The sequence below is a fragment of the Vipera berus genome (genome assembly GCF_964194415.1).
Source record: "Vipera berus genome assembly, chromosome: 1".
NCBI classification, from domain to species: Eukaryota; Metazoa; Chordata; class Lepidosauria; order Squamata; family Viperidae; genus Vipera; species Vipera berus.
In genome coordinates, this window is record NC_138202.1 from 296,136,246 (window position 1) to 296,164,094 (window position 27,849).

Here is a 27,849-nt window from a genome sequence, read left to right on the forward strand (position 1 = left end):
AAATGGAATAGGCAAGGAAGGCTCTTAGTAACAAGACTAAGGCAGTAGCTAACGAGTTCTGTTGAAACTCAAATACTTTGGCCACCTAATGAGAAGGAAGGATTCACTGGAGAAGAGCCTAATGCTGGGAAAGATTGAGGGCAATAGAAGAAGGGGACGACAGAGGTGGCTGGATGGAGTCACTGAAGCAGAAGGCGTGAGCTTAAATGGACTCCAGAAGATGGTAGAGGACAGGAAGGCCTGGAGGAACGTTGTCCATGGGGTCGCGATGGGTCGGACACGACTTCGCAGCTAACAACAAAAATGAGTTCTGTGTTCCATAATCTTCATTCTCCTATCCTCTGGATATGCTGAAAACATCTTTCTCATCTTTATATAGTTAGCTTCTGAAATCAGAGGTGTCATGGGAACAGGTCCAGGAATGCTTTTGGAAAGTTATAGAATTTGTAGGCCAAGGGAAGTGCCCCACCTCGCCATCCCTGGAATTCCCCATTCTGTCTTGAGTACTTTACAAAATTACGCACTTCAAAAAATGGAAGAAGAAAAAAAGGAGAGAACTACAGAGAAATTTTCTGACAGAACAATTAACCAGTGGAACAGCCTGCCTCCAGAAGGTGTGAAAGCTCCAACACTGGAAGTTTTTAAGAAGAGACTGGACAGCCATTTGTCTGATATGACACAGGGTTTCCTGCCTGAGCAGGGGGTTGGACTAGATGACCTCCAAGGTCCTTCCAATTCTGTTATTGTTACTTCCACAATAAATTATGTGGTTGCTGTAGCTTTTATTTTTAATGGCCTATTGTCATTTTGTGAAACAATGAGTATATCAAAATGGATTTGAGAAAGTGAAGATAACAAAGTACATGAGACTGAGTTCAGTGTAGGCCTTGGCTGAAAAAGTTCTGGCGACACAACTCTTATTAGCATTCTGCTTTTCATAAGACAATGAGATACGTGGAGTCAAGCAGCCAAACTGTTTTACTAATGCCATGTTCAGGTGAGCTGTTACTATTTTCAGTGTACATCTCATCCCTTCTAACTTTTTCATCGATACTTAGATCAGAACTCTGCCATGTTTTGTGAATTTTATAAAATTTTACCCAAGCATAAATACAAGCAATAAAAAGAATATCTCTTTCTTATACATATATACATCTGAAAAAAGCAGCTTCTCCCAAAGATCAGTTAAGTGTGGCAAAATATAAAAATACAGCAACTGAATCATCAAAAGCAGAGGTTAAGGACTGATTAATTAGGATCTGGTTCCAGAGTAGGGAAAAGAAAGGTGACTAGTGTATGGATCTGCAGTCACACAGTCTAGTATTTGCATACAGGTATATCAGCTTTTCTATCTTTGCTTAGTGCAGGGGTTTCAAACTGCCAGCCTGCGGGCCGGATGCGTCATGCCGAAACTGCGCCCACCACATTGCCGGCAACGGAGAAAAAGTCGCGATACATCTCATGTCACATGTCGTTGTGAGTTTGACACCCCTGGCTTAGTGCACACACAAATTTCAGAAGCACAGTAGACATTACACAAGATGTGTGAAAATACACATTTGTACCAATATATCTTTCCAAATACAGTACATGGAAATATTTTTCTCATCAGACATTCTGTTCACATCTCTGTTTCCGCTAATAGACTTTCTCCAAGGCCTGATGTTACCAAGACCATCTGGGAACTAGAATCTGAAATGGAAAAAAACATTCTTTAGCATTGACACTGGCAATTTTTATCTTCCTTTAAGGCCTGTAGATAGTGCTGCCAAAATCCAAAAGCAAAATGGTTAATTTTCAGCCTGTGAATTTCTCTTTTAACTTCGTCTCAAAATCACAACAGCAAAAATCCAGCCATCTCTACCTAGTGATAACAGCAGTTTCCTGCAGGTTTCAGCGCCAAGAGACAAGGGAAGCCATCGTCAATTGCAGCAGAGCCTTTTAAGAACACCAGATTTATTAAGCCTCGCTTTCTAAACACCTTTGAAGTGTAATTACTGTAAATTGCATGAAATCTTCAAAGCAACAAGTTTGTAAAACTACCTGGTGAGTTAACATTTGTTCCAATACAAAAGATAAATTAACAGTCTGCATAATTTAAAGAAATTGAGATAAACAGCAAAAAGCTTAATAAGAACTTAAAAAGTTACAAACAAATTAAGGGATCAGACAGTTTTGGAATGTTAGGACTTTTATTAAAAGCTTTGGGAAATATTTTTTTAAAAAAACCAATTAGTCTATTAGAAAATAAGCAATAGAAATGTCAAATTTTGTAATTTTAAAAATAAAGCACTAGAGGGGGCTAAAGACTTCAGGCAGAAGAAAGAAAAAGTTGTATAACCTACAAATGACAACTTTATGGCATTTCAGACATTTCAAGAAATTTTGGAAGAATGGGGTTATGATCTGGTAGCTACAATGTCTGCAACATTGTTTTCCTACAGTATAGGAATGTATTACTTCGAAAAGATTTTAAAGAAGAAATGATAACTGAGAAGGAATATTTTGGAAGGCTGACAGGATGAAAGGAATAAACAAGTATTAATGCAGAAATACTGGGAAATAAATTCAGGACTATAAAAGAGATGACAGACAAAATGGAACCCCAAATGGTAAGACAGAATAATTTGGATAATTTTTATCAGATTTACAAACGTATATTAAAAAAAATGAAGAAACTTTTTGAGATGGGAGAAACGAAGGGAGATCAACTACAACACCAGGATGAAATAAGGACCAAGATTATCTATTTTTATCTATTCTTTTTTTTAAAATTTCAGTTTATTATTTATTACTGATAGTCCTCAGTTTACAACCCATTCATTCGGCTGTTGTTTGAAGTTACAATGGCACTGAACGGTGATTGTGACTGATCTTTGGAATGTATTTTTAAAATCCTTAATAAAATTATCTTAAAAAAGGAAGAAGCACCAGATTTTGGTGTTAGGTGTTTACTCTGATTCTGTTTTTATATCACTATGACAGGTATGAAGTTCTGATGACTTTTAGTATCAGCGATATACCAAGGTAAGTAAACATTCAGCACGTTTGAAAAATCGGCACATACATTTTCACGGAATTGTACTTTCCACTCTTTATTTATTTCATGGATAGGTATGTATAGCTCCAAATGAAGAACTAGACTTCCATTTTTATTTTCCAAGTACATGGTTTTGGGCCTATATGGAAACTAGAGTAAAGATGCAGCAAATTAGCCTCTTCTCCCCCCTAAAATTGGAAAGAAAAAAGATATTCATTTGTACTATCTTATCTCCCCAAGATAATATATTGCTATATTAATTTTAGATATATTTTGAAGATGCAACCGTATCTTAATTTATGATTTTCAATTATGGAACTGCTTCATATCAGAAAAATAAACTGGAAACCAGTCTGGTATGTGTGTATTTGTAAGCAGGCTAAGTGACTATTAATTCCTACTGCCACATACCACTTAAATGAATGATTCAAGGAAATCGTTTTCAGGATGAAAGCATTTATTTAGTGTGTATGTGCACCTTAGTGTCACCTGGTGACTGCCTAGACAGTCCCTGCAGTTTTCTTGTCTTACTGTATTATTTTTTAAAGGAACTCAAAACAAAAGCATTCTTTATCATTAATTTCAAAATCTTTTTCCCAATTTATCTGAGCCCTTCATCTGTTCTAAAATCAAAGTTTTAATCATCCTTTTTGCTGTTATTCTAGAAAAAAATGTATTATTAAGTATTTAAAACTTATTTCACAAAGGATTGAAGGAGACTCACTGGGTATTATAAAACTTGTTAATTCAAAAGTTCCTAATAGCTGAAAAGCAGTTAACAAGCATTTTCCAAAAGCAATTAGGAAAGGAAGTATGCGAACCACGTGTCTTTTTGAGGAGCCAATTGTAGTTGGAACAAGATGGCTATTCCCTCATCTCCCAGAGCTTTAAAGCTACTGGAGATCACTGTCTTGTGGTCTCCCCGTGAGGAACAACTATCTGGAGCATTTGTGGGTGATCTCGTCCTCTCATTGTCCAGACAGAAATTATGGAGAGGCAGTCTACTCGCTGGATCTTCATTCTGTCACGGTGAGCTTCACCTTTTGTGGTGCCACCTTCAGCTTGCCATATCTTCCCCAGAAGTCTTCCCTGCAGTTTTCTTGGAAAGATTTTGGAAGTGGCTTGCCCTCTCCATGAAAGCATTAACTATTAGTTTATAGTCAAATTTAGTATCCATCAGCTTCTATTAAGATTTCATCCTGAAAGAGGAATTTCAGTTCTAGATAAACTATGCCAATTATGCCAATACAAATAAATATTGGGATGAAAGAACAATACAATTTAGAGATACAATTATCAAAACTTCAATATTACAAGAATGGGAAAATATCCGTTCTCCATCAATTGTATGGTGATCTGAAATATAGAATTCCTCTATATTTGAAAAAGCATCTCACTAGGGAGTCACAACTAGTGGGCTATTTTAAGTATCTGTTTAAACTATTCTACATGGCTAATATACTTTTCCCCCTTACAAAATCAGATAAACTGACTGAAATACAAATTAGTTTTACAGTATAATAGAAACATACTAAAGACTAAATGATCAGTGTTCTAGTAAAGAAAATTCTTATCTCCTCTTTCCAAATAAATCAAAAGATAAAAAACGCAGTATCCTAATTCCACATGCGTGTTAATCTCCCACACAGTGTCACCTCCCATTCTCAAGAGGGAACCAATCTTACTGCTTTGACAGATCCAGGAATTCTTCTCTCTGGCCATCACTTCATGGGGCACAGTCTCATCTTCTTCCTCCCCCTCTGAAAGAAGGTCTGAGATTTGCTGCTGTAGTTCAGGACTAATGTTGTTCTCTGCCAGGATCAATGTCCTCAGAGCTGTTGGATAGTTTTCCACCATGTCCAATAGGATCTGAATTGTGTCAGAACAGAACAGAGGCATCATGAGAAACAGCTGACTCTAGTCACCAGGTGACCAAGGGAAAAAAAGATTTAAAATGGATTACAAAGATCGTTTGGAGGTGGGAGAAACTTCTAATATAATTTACCAGATTCCCTGCATGGATTGCCCGTGACAGAATGGGAAGAAGCTAATCACCAGACTGCAAGAACAAGAACAAGCAATTAGATGAGGGGATCCAAACTCATTACAATGAACAAGGACATGCATTCAATTTTGCAGCTACTAAGATTGTTGGATGAGCAGGGACAAAAATAGCCAGAAAAATGATTGAAGCCTGGGAAATGGGCCCATGATCAGTCAATAGGAGTGCTGATTTACTATCACCAGCTTACCAGTTACTTAGGAGCCACGTGTGTGGCAGCAGAAAGAAACAACTAACTACTTAATAGCCGGCCATCGCCACCCTAATTAACAACTAAAAGCCACACACAACCAGGCGTCATAGAAATACAACTCATAGAACAGCCTAGCGCACACATTCCGAAAAGAGAGAAGTTCCCTGGAAATGGGCTTCAGCATGAACCTGAAAGCTTGGAAGAATAAATCTTTGGTCCTGATGACCAATTCAGATTGAATCCTGCAAGATCTAAACTGTATTTATTATGACATGGGATTAACAAGGGCCAATTAATCTAAAACATAGTTATATTTATTCCTATTTGCAATTATAATTGCACAGAACAAGTTCTGCATCACTAAAGAGAATCAGTTCTTTTGTCACTAATTCACTAGTACCTGTGACTGTATCCATCTCTGTTGGTTAAAAAAAACAACCAGTCCCTTGACATCAAACCAAAATCTAAGGGGAAGTAGGTGGTCTTCCACATCATCAAGTTTTAAGTAAATGTAATTTCTTAGGTCTCTTGAAAAATACATGGGGTGGAGATTATGTGCAAGCTTTGCAGTTGGTTACGCTGACTTTTATGACTGGCAAGAGAAATAAGGGCAACAAAGAAAAATGCTTCCTTACCATAGCTGACTGGTTGGTAAGTCCTGTCCCTTCCAAGTCTAAAACTTCTAAGGTGCGGCTGGATGCCACTGAAACAGCCAGCATTGCTGCTATCTGGTCACCTAAGGAACAGAAAACCAGGAGATGTGAGACAAGCACACTTCAAGAGCAGCAGAATGTAAGGGACATCTGCCGTCATCTGAATGCTGAAAGTTTCTCCACTCTCCCTCAGATTATGGCTCCTAATGCTGAATTCCAGTTAATAATAAGTTGGAAGGGACCTTGGAGGTCATCTAGTCCAACCCCCTGCTCAGGCAGGAAACCCTATACCATTTCAGACAAAGGGCTGGCCAGTCTTCTTAAAAACTTCCAGTGTTGGAGCATTCACCACTTCTGGAGGCAGGTTGTTCCACTGGTTAGTTGTTCTAACTGTCGGGAAGTTTCTCCTTAGTTCTAGGTTGCTTCTCTCCTTGACTACTTTCCATCCGTTGCCTTCAGGTGCTTTGGAGAATAGCTTGACTCCCTCTTCTTTGTGGCAGCCCCTGAGATATTGGAACACTGCTATCATGTCACCCCTCACCCTTCTCTTCGTTAAACTACACATACCCAATTCCAGCAACCATTCCCTATATGTTTTAGCCTCCAGCCCCCCAATCATCTTTGTTGCTCTTCTCTGTACTCTTGCAGCTTTATAAAGAAGATGCTGAGCTAATACTTCACCATGTGTTGATAGTGCAGGATGCTAGGCAATGGTGAGGAAATTCTCCTTTTCCTCCTGCTTTTCAACCTTTGCAAACTAGCTAGCAATGGCAAAAATAAATAAATAAATCCTCCAGCACTGAGCAAATCTCTGAGTAATCCTTGTCTCTCCTTGTCTCCGAGTAGCCCCCTAGCAGCTTATGATTGGTTAGCAAATGAAGGACATGCACCACTCCTTGGGAGCCAAGGTGTGGGAGGGGAAAGCCCGGGGGGGAGGGGCTATCCATCCTAGTGGGCAAGGTGAGGCAGGGCCTGCACAAGTATGGCCAAGATGTTCACATCTGTCTCTCCCTTTAGTGGGATGAGTAGTACAGAGCGGCCTGGCTCACCAGCTGCCAAATCAGCTCAGCAATGCAGCTGGGAAGAGAAGAAGTTTCCATGGCAACTGCTGCTGGAACTCCTCTTTGCCTTGCTATTTTTTGAAGCGGCAGCTGGGAAAGGGACAACTTATGCCCACCAAGTCCAGGATGTGGGATGGAATTCAGCCAATGACCCCACAAATAAGATACTGCCACAGAGTCCGCAGGAGAAGCTCATGATCTTGGTTCCAGATGGCCCAATAGTGCTCTGCTGCTCCTTCCTTGTACAGAATTGAGCATGTGACGATGGCAGGTTTGGTTTTGCACTTTCAGCTTTCAATTAAGGAGTGATTTCTTAAGCCTTCTCCTATTGCTTCTATTTGAAGCACGTGAGTGAAAGATTATTGCTAATAAACTGGGACCTGGCTTACAGACAAACTTAAGGGGGAAAAAAGGGGGGATCTAGATTGGAAGAAGCCCTGACTGAAAATTTACCAAGCCCCTACCAGCCTTTGCAGATCAGGTGGGGCAGTACAGTCCCAACACATGCAGAAGACAATGGGCTATAGAAGGTTGGGACAGAAAACACTGGATGAGATGGCATACAATTGGCCTGACTTTGTAGAAAGTAGCTTCACCAGCTGCCAAATCTGCCTTTTTCCCCCAAGCAACCTTCTCACAGTCCTTAGGTCCTCTTGATTAGAGGGCAGAGTAAACTGCTTTTAAATTACTACTGGTATAAGGCAAGCATATCAAACCCACGAGCCACATCAGGCCCTGGAAAAGCAAGTAATGCAGCCCTACAAGATTTTTTTTTAAAGTAAAGGAAGTTTGTTATTTATATACATTAACTACATATTTTCTATGCAGCCCAAGACAATTCCTCTTCGGTCAGTGAGGCCCAGGAAAGTCAAAAAGTTGGATACCCACGGCATAAGGCAACTTCTAACCAAGAAGACATAATGGCCTTCTAAGTAACTCTGTTAGGTATTATCTGGATGTGTTTTAAGATGTAAGCCTTAAATGATTGTGATTAATATTTATATGTGACTTATATGTAAGGGTGTAGTTCTATACATTTGTTGTATACAGTATGTTTAAATGTGTGTTATGTTTGTGTACACTTTGAGAGCAAGCAACTAAATTTCATTTTTAACGTGTGCCATTGTGCCCACAGTAAAAATGACAATAAAGGTCTGTCTGTCTGTCTATCTATCTATCTATCTATCTATCTATCTATCTATCTATCTATCTATCTATCTATCTATCTATCTATCTATCTATCTATCTATCTTATGTATCTAACTATCTATCTATCATAACCTGTATCATCTTAACAAAATCTCTAGTAGCCAGGACACACAAACACTGCCAAATATCCAAATCCAAACAGTCCTCTCACCCAGGGGATTGTAGTCCAAGTTCAGCACTCGCACCTGGGAACTATGAGCCACTGCAATAGCCAGACGTCCCCATCCCTTGGGGGTGATGCCAGAATTTGCACTCAGAGTCAGTTCCTTCAATCCTAGGTATATAAAAGAAAAGCCAGGTGACCTCAAGGCAACTTTTCCAAAGCCTCTTCCATTCAGGGTTATCACCACTGAATTATTAATGCAGCTGAAACTTATCCAACCCTGATCAATTAACCTCAAAATATATTTTCAACACACTCTTGTTCAACCTAGTGCTACAATTATTTGGTAACCTATGTTAAATATGGAGAAACTAGAAGGGGAGCAAAACATTTTCAGAAGCAAAAGAAGCTCAAGTTGCTTGAGTAGCTGACAGGCAAACTGTTATCTTACCACCCCAACTGTCACAATAATGTAATAATAAGCGAAATATTTGATCATGTTCTACCTTCCCCCAACTAATGCTGTTCAGAAGCGCTGAAATGAGAGCTGAAATCCTAACCACTATGGCCCAATGCTGCAACTTGCAGTCCCACAACTATTGGAGCACAAGATTGGGGAAAGCTGTTTCAAGAATATTTCAAGTTCTGCTTGCTGACACTCCAATTCAAATAATAGCTACAGGTAGTCCTTGACTCACAACCCTTCGTTTAGTGACAGCTTGAAGTTCTATGTATTCAAGAATCCATTTTAGTTTCACATGAAAATAAGTATACTTCATTCTGTGGGTTGAAAATCATTTATTTTTTATATAATTTTATTAAATTAAAAAAAACATTTTGCTTGAAACTCATTTATTCTTAACTCCTGTAAGCCTCATCATCTACCAGAGGATTTCCATTTGAGCCCACTGCACTAAGAAACCAAAGCCATCATTTCTTTTGGACAAGGAACTCTTGACACTCCCACAATCCCTTTTGCTTTGGTAGAGCAAAAGTCCAAAGAGAACAGCTGCAAAAGATGAGGTGTCCTCTCTTCCTTACCTGACTTGGCCCCATCAGGAGGAAGAAGGCCACAAATCAAGTTGATACCTTCATCTCCCAGCATGCAGTCCCCCAAGTCCAAGGCCACAAGGGAGGGATGGATGGATAAAGCTGGGTTGAGAATGGCCAGACCAGCATCTGTCAGAGGACTCCCATGAAGGCTGCATAAATAAAAAGGAATTATAGACTCCCTTCCCTTCGACTTGCAAACGATAATACAAATCCTAGGCCTGTGTTTCTCAACCTCAGCAACTTTAAGATGTGTGGTTTTCAACTCCCACAAGTCTCAGCCAGTATCCACACATCTTAAAGTTGCTGAGGTTGAGAAACATTAGTTGGCATACATGCTGCATAGGCACTTCTTTTCAGAAATTAGAATGAAATCAGGCACTGGTAGAAAAACACAGGAAGGTTATAATGGAGGACAAGAAAACATGAGCCCTCTGAAAGAGGTAGAGAAATGTTCAATAAAAAGTCTTCTCTAAAAGCCCATTAATACATATTTTTGCCTGAATTTCTTGTTTGGGAGCCCATTTCTTTATTGGAAGTGATCTTGAAAAACAGGGATGGTCCAACTTTGGCTAGTCTAAAGAAAAGAAGAAACGGGCAACATGATAGCAGCATTCCAGTATTTGAGGGGCTGCCACAGAGAAGAGGGTGTCAAACTATTCTCCAAAGCACCAGAGGGCAGGCCAAGAAACAATGGTTGGAAACTGACCAGAGAGAGAAGCAACCTGGAATTAAGGAGAATCTTCCTGACAGTCAAGACAATTAACCAGTGGAACAGCTTGCCTTCAGAAATCGTGGACGCTGGAGGTTTTTAAGAAGAAACTAGACAGTCACCTGTCTGATGTGGTATAGGACAGATTCTCCTGCTTGAGCAGGGGCTGGACTAGAAGACCTCCAAGGTCCCTTCCAGATTCTATTCTATTCTATTCTATTCTATTCTATTCTATTCTATTCTATTCTATTCTATTCTATTCTATTCTATTCTATTCTATTCTATTCTATTCTATTCTATTCTATTCTATTCTATTCTATTCTATTCCTAATGTACACTTCTTAAAACTTCAAATTCATAATTGACATTAGCCTTACCCATTACTTGTTGAAGCTATTCTAACTACAGTGGTACCTCTGTACCTGACTGCTTGGTACCCAGTAGCATCGAATTTGCTACTCAATGCATTTTGTTGAGAAAATTTTGTCCCAGTACTTACCATTTGTTTGGGTACTCAACAAGCAAGCTAGAACTTGTTGGTGTTGGCTGCCTTGTGACTCGCTACCCTTTCCAGCCAAAAACAATGGGTGATGCATTAGTAACACGGTAGCTCCTGACCCCTACACATCCCCTTACAGTCTTATCTTAGTTTCTGTGGTCATTTTGTGTATTTTTGCACTTTTTTTTCTCATCACTACAGGTAAAGTGAAGTTTTTACTTGATTTAATCTAAGTATTTATTAACTTTTAGGCTTACTTCTCATGTAAAGTCATGATATACAACCCCATGTTTTTTACATAGTGCCTTAAAAATTGCATTGTCTTTGGTTTGGGAATGCATTAAATTTATTTACATCATTCCTTATAAGAAAAAATTATTTGGTACTCATAATTTTTGGTACTTATCACACCTCCCAGGACCAATTAATGACAAGTACCAAGGTACCACTTGTACTTGGATCAGGTAAATAAAAGTCATAGAACCTGCAGTTATACGACTAAAGCAGCTTTTTAAAAAATTACAATAAATTTAAGAAGACTCTCTGACCTCTGAAAATGAACATAAGATTTGGAAGCTCATTTAACTGTTCCACCAATTTATTGCAACAAAATGGCAAAATATGGGTCTATGGCTTTCATGCTTTCTTAACCAAAGGTGGGGAAATTGCATTCCTACTAAAATCTATTGGATTTTGACTTCTTACCAGCTCCAGCTCAAATAGCAAATATTCTAATTTGTGTCATTTACTAATGACTACCTTTTATTCTGGGGAATTAAATTGTGATAATTATCAATATTTAGGATTGGATGACCTTTGGTTCTTTAAAACGCATTAAAATCCAACCTTCCAGAACAGGAAGATACGTTTCTTTGGAGCAATAACCATTTAACAATATGGAAAGGATAACTGAACTACGCTAAGGAACTCTGGAAGTCCTCATTCACGCCTGAATACATTCCATACGCCAATGAAACCAGCACAGCATTTGCCCTGCAGGATTTGCAACACTGGGGTAGAGGCAACATTCTCGGCTGATACTAAACGGAGGGCCTACTCACAACAAAGATTGGACAGAGCGGTTTGTCTTCAGAGCTTCAGCCAATTGCTTGACCCGATTGATATTGGAAACAATCCCCAAGTTAAGATTAAGTTGAGCCAGGGAATGAGAATCTGCTACCCCCTTGCAGATGCGACCGAAATCTCGATCAGAAAGTTGACAACCACGGAGGGAAAGCAGTTTGATGGAGTTCTCCCGCAAGCTCTCACAAATATCCCGAATCTCCGCACTGGATAAAGTCTCCCCAGAGATCTGAATAGATCCTGGCAACATCGCTCTGAAAACTAGCAAACACCTTTAGCAGTTTTACTACGTTAATCCGGATTGCTGTGCTCAAAAAAATATGGGAAACCCAGATTAGCGCGCCAGGAGCGCTCTGCAATCCGGTTTAAAAAAGAAAAAAAAGCAGGGCGTTACATAAAGGAATGAACCGACAGTTTTATAATCCTCGGGTAAAATTGGAGGATTGGTGCAATTTTAAATGAAAGGAATGCATCGATCAAAACAATAGGCGATTCGGAAAAGTCCTGCTAGGCGTATCGCACGAACTGAAACCGCGGAGAGACGTCAATCAACGCGCCGGGTCGGACCGAAGTAAAAATTCCGCGCAAAAATCCCGAGTTAAAAGCTGGGAGGCTAACAGCGCGAAATGTCTAGACAGGGGGGAAAGGGAGCGCGCTCCATTTCTAAAGATGAGTGGGAAAGCGAGCGGACCGATAGGTGGGGCGGCAGGAAGAAGAAACGCAAATCCAAATCGGAGCCAAAGTCTTTCCAGGATTTTAAAAGCCTGGCGAAGGCGGATCGTCTGGATTCTGCAGAAGCGGGAACCAGGTGTGCGCGGGTGTTTGTCTTCCGGGTTTGCTCCCTTTCAGAGAAACCCCTCTACCCACCCACCCCGGCGCGCTTCTTCCCATCCGCAGCGCTCGAGTCGCAAGCCCGGGGGCTGATTGCCGTCTTGCTGCTTCCTCCCCGCCGCCCCACTTGCTCTGCTCTGGCCGCAACGAAGGCCCGACTCCTCCAGCCCGGAGACTGCGGGCTCTCCCTCCCTTCCCCGGCGCTTCCTCCTCCTCCTCCTCCTCCTGCTTTCACCGCACCCGCGGCTACCGCTGCAGCGCTTGACGCAGCTTGACCGACGCGCGGAGCGGAGCCGGGCAGCCCTGCCTCCTCCCTCCTTGTGTCCCGGGGGAAGGATCCAGCTTGATTGGGCGCTGTGCCGGTTTCTATGGCTACCCTCCGATACTGGAGCCGCCGCCGCGGCCTCTTGCCGAGACAACCACTCGGCGGAGCTTGCAGCCACCGCTTTTCACACTAAAATCCCTCCGCGGCCTGATCCCTCCCGGAGCCATAAGCGTCCCTCTCCTGTACTTCTTCCTCCCGCTCCCGCCCCCTTCGGTCTGGAGAGGGAAAAAAATAAAAGTATCCAGGTGGGGCTCGATGGGAGAATTGCAATTATTTTAAAAGCAATAGCTGGATTAGATCCGAGGGGTTGTCTTAATTTTGGATAAACTGTTTCACCTTGTGGATGCTTCTGGGTGGAAATTCCTAGGGAGAGCCTCAGACCCCCAAAGGGTGAAGATCACGCCCTGGGAATCCGCAGTTTACTCAGCGGATGCTCAAAGGCATTGTTTTTTTTTTTCTCCTTCTTTAACCAGATTCAGCCCTTCCACCTTAGAAGGAAGAGCCAAGCTTCCTTTTCCATTTACAAAATCAGAGACCATCCTGCAGAATGGTCTGTTTCTTAGTTGAGGGAAAACGGTACAGGAATTAGGATAGAAACTCCTAGTTACAGGAAACTCGGTAACATTCAGGTGGGTGGAATAATAATAATAATAATAATAATAATAATAATAATAATAATAATAATAATAATAATAATAATAATAATAATAATAATAATAATAATCCCCCAGTGAGGCGCTACCTTGACGTGGTTATGGGGCTTGTGTACTCTGAGGAAGATGAGAGCTATGCCAGAGGTTCAACCACACTGGACAGGTCTCATCAGAGGAGTCAGACAGTGTCTCTCCCATAAAAAATATGGTGAGACGTAAATTTCAGAATGCCATACCGGCTGGGCTCAGATGTCACCCAGGTTAACAAGGTCCGCGCTAGATGTTGGATTTCCTGGATATCTGGTGAAAAATGGGTTACAGGACTCAGGACTGTTGGCTGAGCAACCAGGGCCAGCAGCTGCAGAACTACTGGAAGAAAAGGTGTTTACCCGTTGCAAATACACAGTGATTGAAAACAAAGAAATAATGATCTATTATTACAGATCAAGTCCAACAAGTAGAGAATATCTAAAACGAATGCACCAGTTCTGGAAAGAACAACATACAGAATCAGAAATAACAGAACAGAGACTAGCAGATCAACGCTGATTTATGATACGAAATAAAATATTCACAGAAACAGAATTGGACAAACTGCAAAGATTTACCCAGAGCAAAGAAATGAAAGCCTTGCCAGAAGTAATTTAGAATGTAGAGGCAAGCCAGGGGGAGTTGGCAGTGAAGGAATCCAGCAGAGATATACAACTGTTCTCATTTGGAAACCAGGCACCTCTTCCTCAGGAAGAACAAAGCCCTCTAAAGAAATAAAAGAATTGAAACAAAGAATAACTGAGCATCTAGAACAGCACAAGAACAACAGAATAAGGCTGCCTGCATTGAAGCTTGTTCCAAAGAAACAGCTAGCACAAGCATTAAAAGATGCAAATACTGCAATATCAAGTATAAGCACCAATTCACTGCAAGAAACAAACCAACTAATGTACAGCATAGCTGCAGTTATAACTGAATACCTGGGATGCAAAATCAACAAAGAAGAAAAACAAACAGTGTACCACAAAAATGGAAGGTTAGACTAGAAAATAAGATCAGCAAGTTAAGATCACATGCAAGCAAGCTAGAACAGATGAAAGAAAGGCTGAAGAACAAGAAAACCAAAGAATACCTAATCAAGAAATACCACTTAGAAACAAGGAAGATCAAGGAAGCACTGGAAATAATAAAGCAGCAAATAACAGCTATAGCCAGCAAAATCAGTAGATACAAAGCTCGAATTGCAAATTATAGGCAGAACCTCCAATTTCAATCCAATCAGAAACATTTCTACCAATCCATCAATGGAGAAACTGCAATGAATCAATCAGTACCTGAGAAGGAAGAAACAGTGCAGTTCTGGAAGCAGATATGGGATAATCCAAAGAAACACAACAAGGATGCGGCTTGGTTAAAAGAGGTGGATGCAAATAAAACAGAAGTTGAAAGAACTAGTAATAACAACAAAAATGGTAGAAAAAAGAGCAAGGAAGATCAAAAATTGGTCAGCACCAGGTGAAGATGAACTGCATGGGTTTTGGTTGAAACATCTGTTATATACCCACTCATTGCCAAGCAGTTCAACAATATACTACAAGGAGGAGAAATTGAAAAGTGGCTAACAACTGGGAAAACCTACCTAATAATGAAAAATCCAGCAAAAGGGGCAACACCAGGCAACTACATGCCAATTACCTGCTTACCAACAACTTTCAAATTGCTAACTGGTGTGGTAGCTGATGCAGTACAACAGCATCTAGTTGAAAACAACCTCTTTCCACCCGAGCAGAAAGGAAACCGCCCCAATAGCAGAGGAACAAAAGATCAACTCCTAATAGACGAAATGTTCTTGGAAAACTGCAAGAAAAGGAAGACCAACCTGAATGTGGCATAGATTGACTACAAAAAGGCATTTGACTCTCTGCCACATGACTGGATAATCAAGTGCTTAGAAATAACAGGAGTCAGTAGAAACATCAGAAAATTTGTGCAAAGATCGATGGCACAATGGAAGACACGGTTGCAGGTCAATGGTGAAAGACTGGGAGAGGTTATTATCAAGAGAGGAATATTTCAAGGAGATTCACTACCATCACTACTATTTGTTATTGCACTGTTTCCTCTGTCAACTATACTGAATAACTCAGGACAAGGCTATCAAACATCAAAAGCATCTGCCAGACTATCCTACATGGATGATCTGAAGCTGTATGAAAAAGCATCATCTGAAATAAGAATCGCTGATGAACACTGTCCGTATATATAGCCAAGATATTGCAATGGAGTTTGGCTTGGACAAATGTGCCACACTTATTCTCAAACAAGGAAAAATAGTGAAAACTGAATGAATCAAGATGCCCCACGAAAATAACATTACGAGTCTGGATGAGAAAGATTACTACAAATACTTGGATATCCTTCAATCTGACAACATCAAGCACACTGAAGTCAAGAAAAAGATTAGAGGTGAATACATCAAGAGAGTGAAGAAGATTCTAAAGTCCAAACTCAATGGAGGAAATACCGTGAAGGCAATCAACACCTGGGCAATTCCAGTCATTAGATACACAGCTGGAATGGTGGACTGGACTCAAGCAGAACTAAAAGCAACGGATAGGAAAACCAGAAAAATAATGACAATGAATCATGCCCTTCATCCACACAGTGACATTGACAGACTCTATCTACCAAAGCAAATAGGTGGACATGGAATGCTGCAAGTACATCAGATGGTTGAAAAAGAGAAAATGGCTTTGGAAGAATATCTGAAGGACAATGATGAAGATGCACTGAAATTAGTATATCAGGAAGGCTTACTGACTATTGGAGAGACCAAACTGGCCTACAAGAAAGACCAAATGAAGAACAGAATAGAGGCATGGGAAGACAAAGCACTACATGGCCAGTACATTAAAAAAATAGCTGGGAAAGCAGATAATAACAAGACCTGGCAATGGCTAAGAGCAGGAAAGTTAAAGAAAGAGACTGAGGAACTAATTCTGGCTGCACAAGACCAAGCCTTAAGGACAAATGCATACAAAGTCAAAATTGAGAAGACAGCAACAGACAGTAAGTGCTGCCTATGCAAAGAAGCTGAAGAAACAGTGGACCACCTGGTAAGCTGCTGCAAGAAGATTGCATAGACTGACTACAAGCAGCGGCATGACAAAGTAGCAACAATGGTGCATTGGAAGATCTGGAAGAAATATCATTTGTCTGTAAGCAAGAACTGGTGGGATCATAAAATAGAGAAAGTCATAGAAAATGATAAAGTTAAACTGTTCTGGGACTTCAGAATTCAAACAGACAAGCACCTGCAACATAACACCCTGGACTTAACAATTGTCGATAAGAAAGACAAAAAAGTCTGGATTGTGGAGGTGGCAGTGCCTGGAGACAGCAGAATAGATGAGAAAGAACTGGAGAAGATAACAAAATACAAAGACCTACAAATAGAAAGACTGTAGTACCAAGGGTAGTACCAATAGTAATAGGCGCCTTGGGTGCAATCCCAAAACAACTGGAGCACCACTGGAACACCATTGGCATTGACAAATTCGCCATTGGTCAATTGCAAAAGGTGGCCTTACTAGGAACTGCTTCCATCCTGCAACGATATCTGTAATACCATCAAACATCCACATCTGCCTATCCCAGGTCCTTGGTAAAGACTCGATAGGTAGACAAAAATTCCAAATCCAGTCTGAACAACTGGCTGACTGTGTGATTAATAATAATAATAATAATAATAATAATAATAATAATAATAATAATAATAATAATAATAATAATAATAATAATAATAATAATGTTGGAAGCAACCTTGGAGGTCATCTAGTCCAACCCTATACCATTTCAGACAAATGGCTGTCCAGTCTCTTCTTAAAAACTTCGTGTTGGAGCATTCACAGCTTCTGGAGGCAGGTTGTTTCAGCTCCCAGAATTCCCCAGTTATCAATGGTATTTATCAAGAAAATTGAATTGTATGTTTTATGTTACTACAAACTGAACACTGAGTCAGCCATATAGCAAGCATGGCGTCCAGAGTTGCATTATCACTGAGATGGGAGGCATATAAATTCAATAAATAATAATGGCTGCAATACAAATAAATAATGCAAACTCATTTCACCTTGTATTATCAGAAATAGGTCTACTTTTTTCCGCATTAATCAGTCTTCACTTTCAGTACAGGGTCCAATTTTGGGAACCACAATTAAAGATGGATTGAAACAAATTTAGATATGTTCAGAAATAAGCAGCAGGGATGATCGAGAGCCTAGAAACTGTCTCCTATAAAAAAAGATCAAGGGAACTGGAAATGTTTAATCTTGGGAAGAGAATCTTAAAAAGCTACTAATCGGTAGTCTTCAAGCAGGGTTGTTAAGAAAATTAGGCAACAACTGGTTTTGATAATCATTGGTTGTGTTCTTGCTAATTTACTCGTACTAGTGCAATCATGTCTGGAATACATATGCATGAGCAAGTGTGCATCTGGGAAGACTTTTTCTTAGTTCAGTCCCTGGCCCCAGATTTGCTACCTAATCCAGCTTTAAGGCACAAGGCCTGGCGCTCTGTTTATATGCTATGTAGGGGTGTTTCAATGGGGAAAGAGTCCATTGGATGCTGATGGGCTTAAATAATGGCCCCTCCCTCAGGACTTATTGTTGCCATTGACTGTGCTATCACAGATCATTCAGGAGGCTACAGTTGCCTGGGGTCCTATGACAGTGTGTGAAGCTTAATGTTCATACAGCACGTAGGAAAAACCATTTCACGACTTAGCATGATATATAATGCAGTGGGATATCAGCAAAATGCTTGGCCTCTTTCTTGATTATCTGAGCCAAGACATATAGCCTTCATACAGGGACCTCTTAAGGACATCAGTATGACTGTTGCATTATTAGTTTTGCCTTTTACTGTCCCACACCAAGTACTCCCTTGATGTTCACACAAACCATGCACGCAGGGCTGAAAAAGGCATGGTGGCAGTCCACACCAGTGCAACCACTCGTGAGAAAGATACTGCCATCTTCCTCCAACAGTGTAAAAAAACAGTAGTACAGTAATTAGAACTTACAATGAAAAAAGTATAGGTTTACTTAATAAAACATTAATTGTATAAAGTACTTTGCAGAGCTCAAACGTTGTTGTTAGTTGCAAAGTCATGTCCGACCCATCGCGACCCCGTGGACAACGTTCCTCCAGGCCTTCCTGTCCTCTACCATCTTCTGGAGTCCATTTAAGCTCACGCCTACTGCTTCAGTGACTCCATCCAGCCACCTCATTCTCTGTCGTCCCCTTCTTCTCTTGCCCTCAATCTTTCCCAGCATTAGGCTCTTCTCCAGTGAGTCCTTCCTTCTCATTAGGTGGCCAAAGTATTTGAGTTTCAACTTCAGGATCTGGCCTTCTAAAGAGCAGTCAGGGTTGATCTCCTCTAGGACTGACCGGTTTGATCGCCTTGCAGTCCAAGGGACTCGCAAGAGTCTTCTCCAGCACCATAGTTCAAAGGCCTCAATTCTTTGGCACTCAGCCTTTCTTATGGCCCAACTTTCACAGCCATACATTGCAACTGGGAAAACTGTGGCCTTGACTATTCGCACTTTTGTTGGCAGGGTGATGTCTCTGCTTTTTAGTGTGCTGTCTAGATTTGCCATGGCTTTCCTCCCCAGGAGCAAGCGTCTTTTAATTTCTTGGCTGCAGTCCCCGTCTGTGGTGATCTTGGAGCCCAGGAAAATAAAATCTGTCACTACCTCCATTTCTTCCCCATCTATTTGCCAGGAATTGAGAGGGCTGGATGCCATGATCTTGGTTTTCTTAATGTTAAGTTTCAAGCCAACTTTTGCACACTCCTTCACCTGCAACAAGAGGCTCTTTAGTTCCTCTTCACTTTCTACCATTAGAGTGGTATCATCTGCATATCTTAGGTTGTTGATATTTCTTCCGGCAATCTTAATTCCAACTTTTGATTCATCTAGCCCTGCCTTTCTCATGATGTGCTCTGCATATAAGTTAAATAGGCAGGGCAACAGTATATAGCCTTGCCGGACTCCTTTCCCAATTTCGAACCAATCAGTGGTTCCGTGTCCAGTTCTCACTGTTGCTTCTTGGCCTGCATATAGGTTTCTCAAGAGACAAATAAGATGGTCTGGTACTCCCAACTCTTTAAGAACTTGCCACAGTTTGTTGTGATCCACACAATGAAATGCTTTAGCATAGTCAATGAAGCAGAAGTATACAAAAAGATTAAGCAGCATGATCAACATTAAAGTAGTAAGAGGAAAAAAAGCAACAGCAAAATCATAAATCACTGTTGCACTGACACATTATTAAAAGTTATGGGAGAATAAAACTGCCTTAGCCTGGCAACCAAAAGACAATGATGGTGTCAGGTGTATCTTGCAGAAGACTTCGCAACTTAGAGAATTATGTCTAAGCCTGTGTATCGAAACAGTATCTGGAAGAAGAACAATGGAAAATAGTCAAAAGTATGGTTCAAATAAAATGAAAGGAAAACAATCTAGGATAAAACGTCATCACCCCAAACCCCAGTTCATCAGTTTAATTTTTCACATGATAACTCCATCATCTCAGTATTTTATGCACTGTCTGGTATTGGTTCTTTGGGATTTTAGACAGGATTGGTTTGTTTTTTTCATGTGGAGATGCCGATATTGTTTCCAAACAAAACCTGGACATTGTAACTGAACAGATGTTGAGAAGGGGTGTAAATCTCAATGGGAATTATTTCTGGGGAATGATCAAAAGGAACTCAGGTGAGCTATGCCATCTATAGTGAATGTCGTGATCCATCAGGCATACAGGCTTCAGAATTTGGCTTAATAAATGCATTTTCACACACTACTTTTTCCATTCCCCTGATTCTCCAAAGTGCTGATGATGATTCATTATCACACACTTCTACTCACCTTGCTATACTGAGAAGCAAAGAGTAATTGCTCTGCCCTAAAAATCCTCTTGACACTCATTCATGTAAAAGGGAAATGAATGCCCTCCCTATCCAAGGTGAAAAGCTGTCCTGTCACTTTTCCCCTTGAAAAATCTCCAAGGACAGGTGACCCACAGGGAGGCAGCAGTTTTTGCAAATGGGGACATGGACTCTGCAGAACTGCAGCATTTTAAAGGAAAGGATTAGGTTTATTGCTGTTTCAAAAATGCTGCTGATGAATCAGAAATGACTGGGATTAGCTCTCCAACACTGTTGACCCCACAAAATCACAGGCAAGCTGGAGCTGGTTTCAAGTTAAGTCCTCGTGTAGAATTGCTATGAGCTGCTGTCACCACTGTCACCATACAGTAATACTCTAATCTTCCTTCTTCATAAGCCGTTTTTGAAATTATACAGCTGAAGCTTATTTGCTTGCTACCTTTGGCATGCACATTCTTGGTATTGCATGAAGAGATTGCTACTGCTTGTAGAAGAAGTAAGACAGCAGAAACAGGAAAGCTAAATGGGCATCTAACTTCAGAGGTAGGATTCAGAAATCCTCCTCTTTCCCTCTCCTTAGAGGAGTTAATGCAGTCATATGTGGATGGTAGACAACCAATTATTCGTTTCTCACAGCAGCAGGATATCCTTGTTTCAGCAATCCTGCTCATTTTGGAAAGACAGTGTACAGTATGTGTACAATCTGTACCCAGTCCCACATAGAATCCTTGGTGCAAAACAAAATTGATGCCTAAGGATATATTGGAACATGAGTGAGAATTAAAGATCCTTTCTTCTGGCAGAACGTTTAGAAAAAGCTAGGAAGTTATATTTATTTTAGTTCTCACATTTATATAGCTGCCCATCTCACAAAAGTGACGTAAGTGCTGTACAATAAAAATTCACTGGCAGTGGCCATTTCTTCAGTAAAACAGTCTGTTCCCTGCAAAGCTTTGATCCGGCCATGACTTTGTTTATCCTTATCCTAGAAAGTAGAAGCTGGTATTAAAACAAACCTGGGAGGCACCGTTTTCATAAAGGAGTTTGGCTTACTTTAGCAATCAAACTCTGCACTGGTTGCTTGGCTGAGGTTTCGTGTGATTAATTAAATTCCAGGAATGCAGAGGAAAGGAGAATTAATTCCTGCTGTTACTTTCCTCTTGCTCAGTGGATTACTGCAGGGTAGAGAATCAGGAGGAGTCAAAGAAAAATAAATGGCAACCTGAAAATAAAAAACATGCTTAGCCCTCAGTTAAGGAAGAAAAAATATTTGTCTTAGACAAATATTAGATTAGAAAAAGCAGGATGATCAACCATTGCACTTCCATACAGGATTAATGTGCAAAAAGCACTTTGGTGACTATAAGTCAGAAGACTTCAAGAATTTCATGTTAAAAGTGAAAAAAAGAGAACATAAGAGCTGGTTGCTCAGTTTTAAAAATTGAAGATTGAATCCATAGGTGATGCCTATTCCATGCAAATAGGCAAAGAAGATGTTAAAGTAATAGCAGACTTCTTTCTAAGCTCAAAGGTTTACAAGGATGGTGACTAAGTACGTAGTGTCTGGTATTTTGGAGAAAGATGTTAAGAAAGATATAAAGTACAGAGAAAATGCACTGATATCATGCATGCTCATTATACACACAAATCCAAGACAAGATGCTTAAATTATTCTGGATTGGAGGTAGCACCAGTATGAGCTTATCCAACAAGCAATGGCAGCAAATTGATGATGTACTGTATTGTGAGGATTGTTTTTAAAGGACTGGGCATACCATAGCATAGCAAATAACTATACACAATGCTTTGTTGTAGCACATCTCTTCCCCAACTGCTACTCTAGGTTAACTCCATCCTCCTAGCCTTGTGAGTTAAAGTAGCCACATATTAATAAGTTTCCGATGCTCAGTCCTTAAAGCAAATAAAAGCTCAAAATCTGTAAAGTAGCATACAACTTCACAGTCTCCCACCAAAAGCTCTTGCACTTGTTGGGATTAAGGGTTGCTTTCAGTATGATTGCATTTTTTTTTCTGGTTGCTGCTAAGCTCCACTCTTAGGCAGGTTTGCATTTTGAACACTCCAGCTGAGCTGCAGGAAGGTATCACACCAAGATAAGCTGTTTTCCATAACTTGCGGTCCTGGTAGTTGACTGATACTATTAACCCACTTGCCTACTGAAGTCCTAGTGGATGATCACTTGACTATGAGTAGCAGTGTGTAGGAGCAGCCAAAAAAGCTAATGCAATCCTGGGTTGCATAAACAGAGGCATGGAATCAAGATCAAGTGAAGTATTAGTATCGCTTTGTAAAACCCTAGTTAGACCGCACCTGGAATACTGCAATTACTTTTGGTCACCATACTACAAAAAAGATGTTGAAACCTTGGAAAAAGTTCAGAGAAGAGCAACTAAGATGATCCAAGGCCTGGAGACTAAAACATATGAAGAACGGCTGCAGGACTTGGGTTTGACTAGTCTAAAGAAAAGAAGAAATAGGGGTGACATGATAGCAGCATTCCAGTATTTGAGAGGCTGCCACAAAGAAGAGGGGGTCAAATTATTCTCCAAAGCACCAGAAGGCAGGACAAGAAACAATGGTTGGAAACTGATCAAAGAGAGAAGCAACCTGGAATTAAGGAAACAGTTCCTAACAGTGGGGTCAATTAACCGGTGGAACAGCTTCCCTCCAGAAATTGTGGGTGTTCCATCACTGGAGGTTTTTAAGAGACTGGACATTCACTTGTCTGAGATGGTATAGCTCTGCTGCTTGAGCAGGGGGCTGGACTGGAAGACCTCCAAGGTCTCTTCCAGAATTCCATTCCATTCCATTCCATTCCATTCCATTCCATTCCATTCCATTCCATTCCATTCCATTCCATTCCATTCCATTCTATTCTATTCTATTCTATTCTCAGTGGGTTAGGACGCTGAGCTTGTCAATCAGAAGGTCGGCAGTTTGGCGGGTCGAATCCCGAGTGCCGTGTAGCAGAGTGAGCGCCTGTTACTCGTCCCAGCTTCTGCCAACCTAGCAGTTCGAAAGCACGTAAAAATGCAAGTAGAAAAATAGGGACCACTACGGTGGGAAGGTAACAGCGTTCCGTGCGCCTTTGGCATCTAGTCATGCTGGCCACATGACCACGGAGATGTCCTCGGACAAGCGCTGGCTCTTCAGCTTTGAAACGGAGATGAGCACCGCCCCCTAGAGTTGGAAACGACTAGCACGCATGTGTGGGGGAACCTTTACCTTTACCTTTACCTTATTCTATTCTATTCTATTCCTATTCCTATTCTATTCTATTGTTGTAAATTCCCAATAGTTGTTGGCACTCCCTTTTCAGCTTGCCATTTTATCTCTTTTCTCCTACACAGCTACACATTTGTAGGCTAAGGGCCTAGGTGGGGTGAAGCTGCCTGTGAACATCTTGGCTCAATTAGCCAGACACCTGGAAGGCCTATAAGGATGCTTGTGAATAAATTTAGTGACTGGTTGAATGAAGGAATGAACTCAACTCTCTCAAGTCTTGGGCACTGTAAAACGTATAACCCTTTGAGAGGCAGCATAAGGGAAGTGGGATGGGTTAGGGTTTCTGCTGAGCTGCAGTTGTTTTTTCTAAGTGCAGACAGCAAACTCAGCCCATTCCCTCACAGGTACCCTTAGATCATAAAGAACTGCCACTGGACGATTCTTGGCAGTTTACACATTTCCCTAGTGAAAGATTAATAGTGAATGGATTAACATATTTTTGCTTTCTCCATTTAAAAGAAAGCCCTGGAAGTCCTAGGAGAAGCCAACTCAGCTCTTTCTTTCATTTTTTTGGACCAGAGGACACTAATTGTCGTTCAGTAATAACAGGAATTTCAGCATGAAATTTGAAATTATTTCAAACTTTTCATCTTTGTAACACACTGAATGCTTTTGCCTTCCATCTAGTCTTCAATTTCCAAAAATAAGTAAATATCTCTTTACATATCAGAATTATGTTAAAATATTCTCTGAAACCAACGTTTTTTTTAAAAAAACTAACATCTAATACTTTTTTAAAAAAATTAAAAAACCCAGCAATTTACAATTCAATCCTGAATAACCCTATTCTGAAATAAGATCTATTATCAGTGAGCTTGTCCCCACTGTGGTTTAAGCTTAATATTAGAATTTTGGGGAGAATAGTTCAATCACCCTTGATCTGAAACAAGGATTCAGTAATTGTATTCATGATACATTCTATGCCATAGATTCTTGGACATGCTTCAACAACTACAGATAGTCCTCACCTTATGACAATTGAGCCCAAAATTTTACTAAGCAAGATAGTTACGTGAGTTTTGCCCCATTTTATGACCCTTCTTGCCACAGTTTTAATTGAATCACTGCAGTTGTTAAATAACATAGTTGTTAAGTGAATCTGGCTTCGCCATTGACTTTAATTGTCAAAGTTGCAAAAGGTGATCACATGATGTTGGGACATTGCAACCGGCGTAAATACAAACCAGTTGTCAAGTGTCCGAATGTGTGACTATAGGGATGCTGCAATGGTCATAAGTATGAAAAATTGTTATAAGTCACTATTAGTCCCGTTGAACTTTGGTCACTAAACAAATGGTTTTAGGTCATTTTTGAATAAGCATACCATATTCTCTGTTGTTCATTAAGTGTCACTTTTTTTAGGCTTCTTCCAAATAGTTTTTGAAAGGCACATAGCCCTAATAATCTGTTTATCTATGGTTTGCTAAACTTCTAAAAACAAGCCAAGTTTTATGGCCAAATATCGCTTATTTGATAAATTCATTGTGGGTAGTCTCATCTTGTATGACTGAATTATTTATTTAGCTACTGACAAAATAAAAATTAAGGACCCCCTCCCCAAGTCTCCTCATTCACACCTTGTGCTCAGCTCTTTGCACTTAATAAACAACAACTATTTGTTTTCAAACTGGTTTCCTACTCTAAAATAAATTACCTTAATGATTATTGGTGGATAGAACAAGATTGGGAAAAGGACTTTAAGGGATTGGTCAGGGCCATTAAAAATTCTTTATTGTTTACTGAAAGAATTCTACATAAAAATGTCTTTTAATTTTCCCCCTATTCTTACTATCTAAAGGCTAGTAAACCTCTTTGGGCTGTTAAAAAAGTTTGTCAATTTGCTCTTTAGTAGTGGGAGAACAAAAGCAAGGAACTTGTTGCTGATGAAATAGAAATAGATAGAAACTAAAGATGACTGCAATTGGAAACACAAATTGTTTCCGTTTTTTTCTCCTTTCTTCCATCCTCTTGCTACGGACCACTGTTCATGTTACAATCTCAGAAGTTCCGTGTCCCAGAGAAATAGAAGAGTTGGCAGCATGTACCTTTTTTATGATAAACGTTAAGTGATGGTTGATAAATGAAAACAACAGAATTTATAAATCTGCTTGTAATCTACCGCATTTCTACAAGCGGGTGTAGTAATTCACAGACATTTAATCTTATGCAATAGATCTGATCAGCAATTTTATGATGTAATAAAGTTGGCTAGTCTTAAATATCAACAAATTCTTGTCTCTTTGGAAAAGAAATGTAACTATACATTACTTGCCCTTGGTGTAACGAAGTATACTTTTCAAGACAAACTATAGATAATCCTCAATAAGACTACAATTGGGACTGGAAATTGCACTGATAAGCAAGGTGGTCATTAAGTGAGTCATCACCCATTTTGCCATGGTCATTAAACAAATCACAGCGGTTAGGCATTAATAATTGTGGGGAGAACAAGAGAATGGTGTAATGAATATGTTTGCCACCTTGAGTTATTTGTAAAAACAATAAAAAGCTGGATATAAATAAATATAAATGGTAATATAAATGAAATGGTATAGGGTTTCCTGCCTGAGTAGGGGGTTGGACTAGATGACCTCCAAGTCCCTTCCAATATTATTATTGTTGTTATTATTGTTATTGTTAAATATAAATTAACCGAATCTGGCTTCCCCCATTGACTTTGATTGTCAGAAGCCAGATTAGAAGATTCCAAACTTTGGAACACTGCAGCCATTGTAAACCTTTGCTGGTTGCCAAGTGCCCAAATTTTGATTATGTGACCGTGGAGACTCTGCAATGGTCAGAAGTATAAGCAGCAGACTTTTTTCAATGGCGGTGTAACTTTGAACAGTTGCTAAATGAAGGGTTACAAATTGAGGACCACTTGTGCTAAGAGGAGAAATGCAAGACTGAAGCTAAATGGTCACTCATTCAGCATTACTCATTCAACATTTGTAGTAGTAGTACCATAAAACTATGTATCAATGGAAAGATAATTTAATCAAGAATGTAATGCAACATAGTTTGTTCAATTATCTGTACTGTATTCTATGAAGTTATAGCCAAATAACCAGAAAAAGGAAGCATAATCTGATTGTAGCCAATGAGCATGAGTGATTGTAGCCAATGAGCATGAGCCAATCAGGTGTCATCTTGTTTTGGCAATGAGCCAATCAGATCACAGTAGGATTCAGTTATTGATGTCATGTATTGAAGCTGAGAGGAGGACATTTGTCAGTGTGTTATGTGATCGCTATCAAGTTGGTTGGGTTTTTTTTCTTTCACTTAGTGAGCTTGCAAAACCTAATAAAATTAAAATAATGATGCAGAGTTGACTGGTTGCCCAGAAAGCGATGTAAAATAGTATTATTAAGTGAACAAGGCTACAGTTATAAAGAAATTAGAAGAAAAATTGGTGGAAACTTAACCAAAGGTGGCATTTCTACTGTACACTTTTCCCAAAAGGTTTCCACAATTTTGACCACTACTGTACAAAGCACCAATACCAATATAAATCCTTGCAAAGGGAGAGAATCTACTTAAGCTTAAAATCAATATTGCCCCTTCTACCTTTGGTTGGTACCATGTCTATCCACTCCAGATATGGTCTGCAGTAATTCCTCCAACAGTTTGGGGGGAAAAATGAAAAAAAAAATTAACATAATGAAGTGATAAGAACTATACGTTGTATGTACTATTTTAAAAAGCAGAAGTCATTTTTTTCCAGTGCTTTTGATTAAATAGTAGACAAGGAATCCATGTTGCCTTCAGGGAAGAACCCAACAGGGAAGTTGTGGAAATATATACTACTGTACACTAGGGAAACTTCTAAAAGCAAAAATGATTGCTGACAATTAGCTAAAGCTTAAACTTGCTTTGAAAAGATAGAACATAATGGAGACTTAAGCGGGTGGGCTAAAACCTGTTGCAAATACAAATGTATTTGTATGAGACCTTCATTAAATGTGAGGGTATCATACATTAAGAAATTATTAGGCTAACCAAAGAATACCAGTCTTGACATACAAGACTCTGTAAGCAGGACGAAGCTAATTGTCAGCTTCAGAAGATGACTGGGGGCACTTAGTTATGTACCTGATCTCAATTTATGATGAAGGTCCAACGGAAGAAA

The 27,849-nt window shown here is 39.9% G+C and overlaps 1 protein-coding gene and 1 long non-coding RNA gene across 3 annotated transcripts; one reads left to right on the plus strand and one right to left on the minus strand.

Moving 5' to 3' along the window:
• Nucleotides 1-1,071: 1,071 nt before the first annotated feature.
• LRRC73 (leucine rich repeat containing 73) lies at nucleotides 1,072-27,774 on the minus strand. 2 transcript variants are annotated; one of them, XM_081315284.1, is made up of 6 exons: nucleotides 27,288-27,774; nucleotides 9,363-9,523; nucleotides 8,370-8,492; nucleotides 5,931-6,031; nucleotides 4,726-4,909; nucleotides 1,072-1,692 (listed from the first exon to the last, which is right to left on the minus strand). In XM_081315284.1, exons 1-6 carry the CDS (start codon nucleotides 27,377-27,379, stop codon nucleotides 1,622-1,624), a joined length of 732 nt encoding a protein of 243 aa, XP_081171410.1. In that variant the 5' UTR covers nucleotides 27,380-27,774; the 3' UTR covers nucleotides 1,072-1,621. The 2 variants fall into 2 exon arrangements, with proteins under 2 accessions (XP_081171410.1, XP_081171409.1); XM_081315283.1 differs by lacking the exon at nucleotides 27,288-27,774 and adding an exon at nucleotides 11,644-12,500.
• LOC308660731 lies at nucleotides 2,508-7,926 on the plus strand. Its single transcript, XR_014024811.1, has 3 exons — nucleotides 2,508-2,612; nucleotides 2,986-3,027; nucleotides 7,838-7,926. It is a non-coding gene; the product is annotated as an uncharacterized lncRNA (long non-coding RNA).
• Nucleotides 27,775-27,849: the final 75 nt, after the last annotated feature.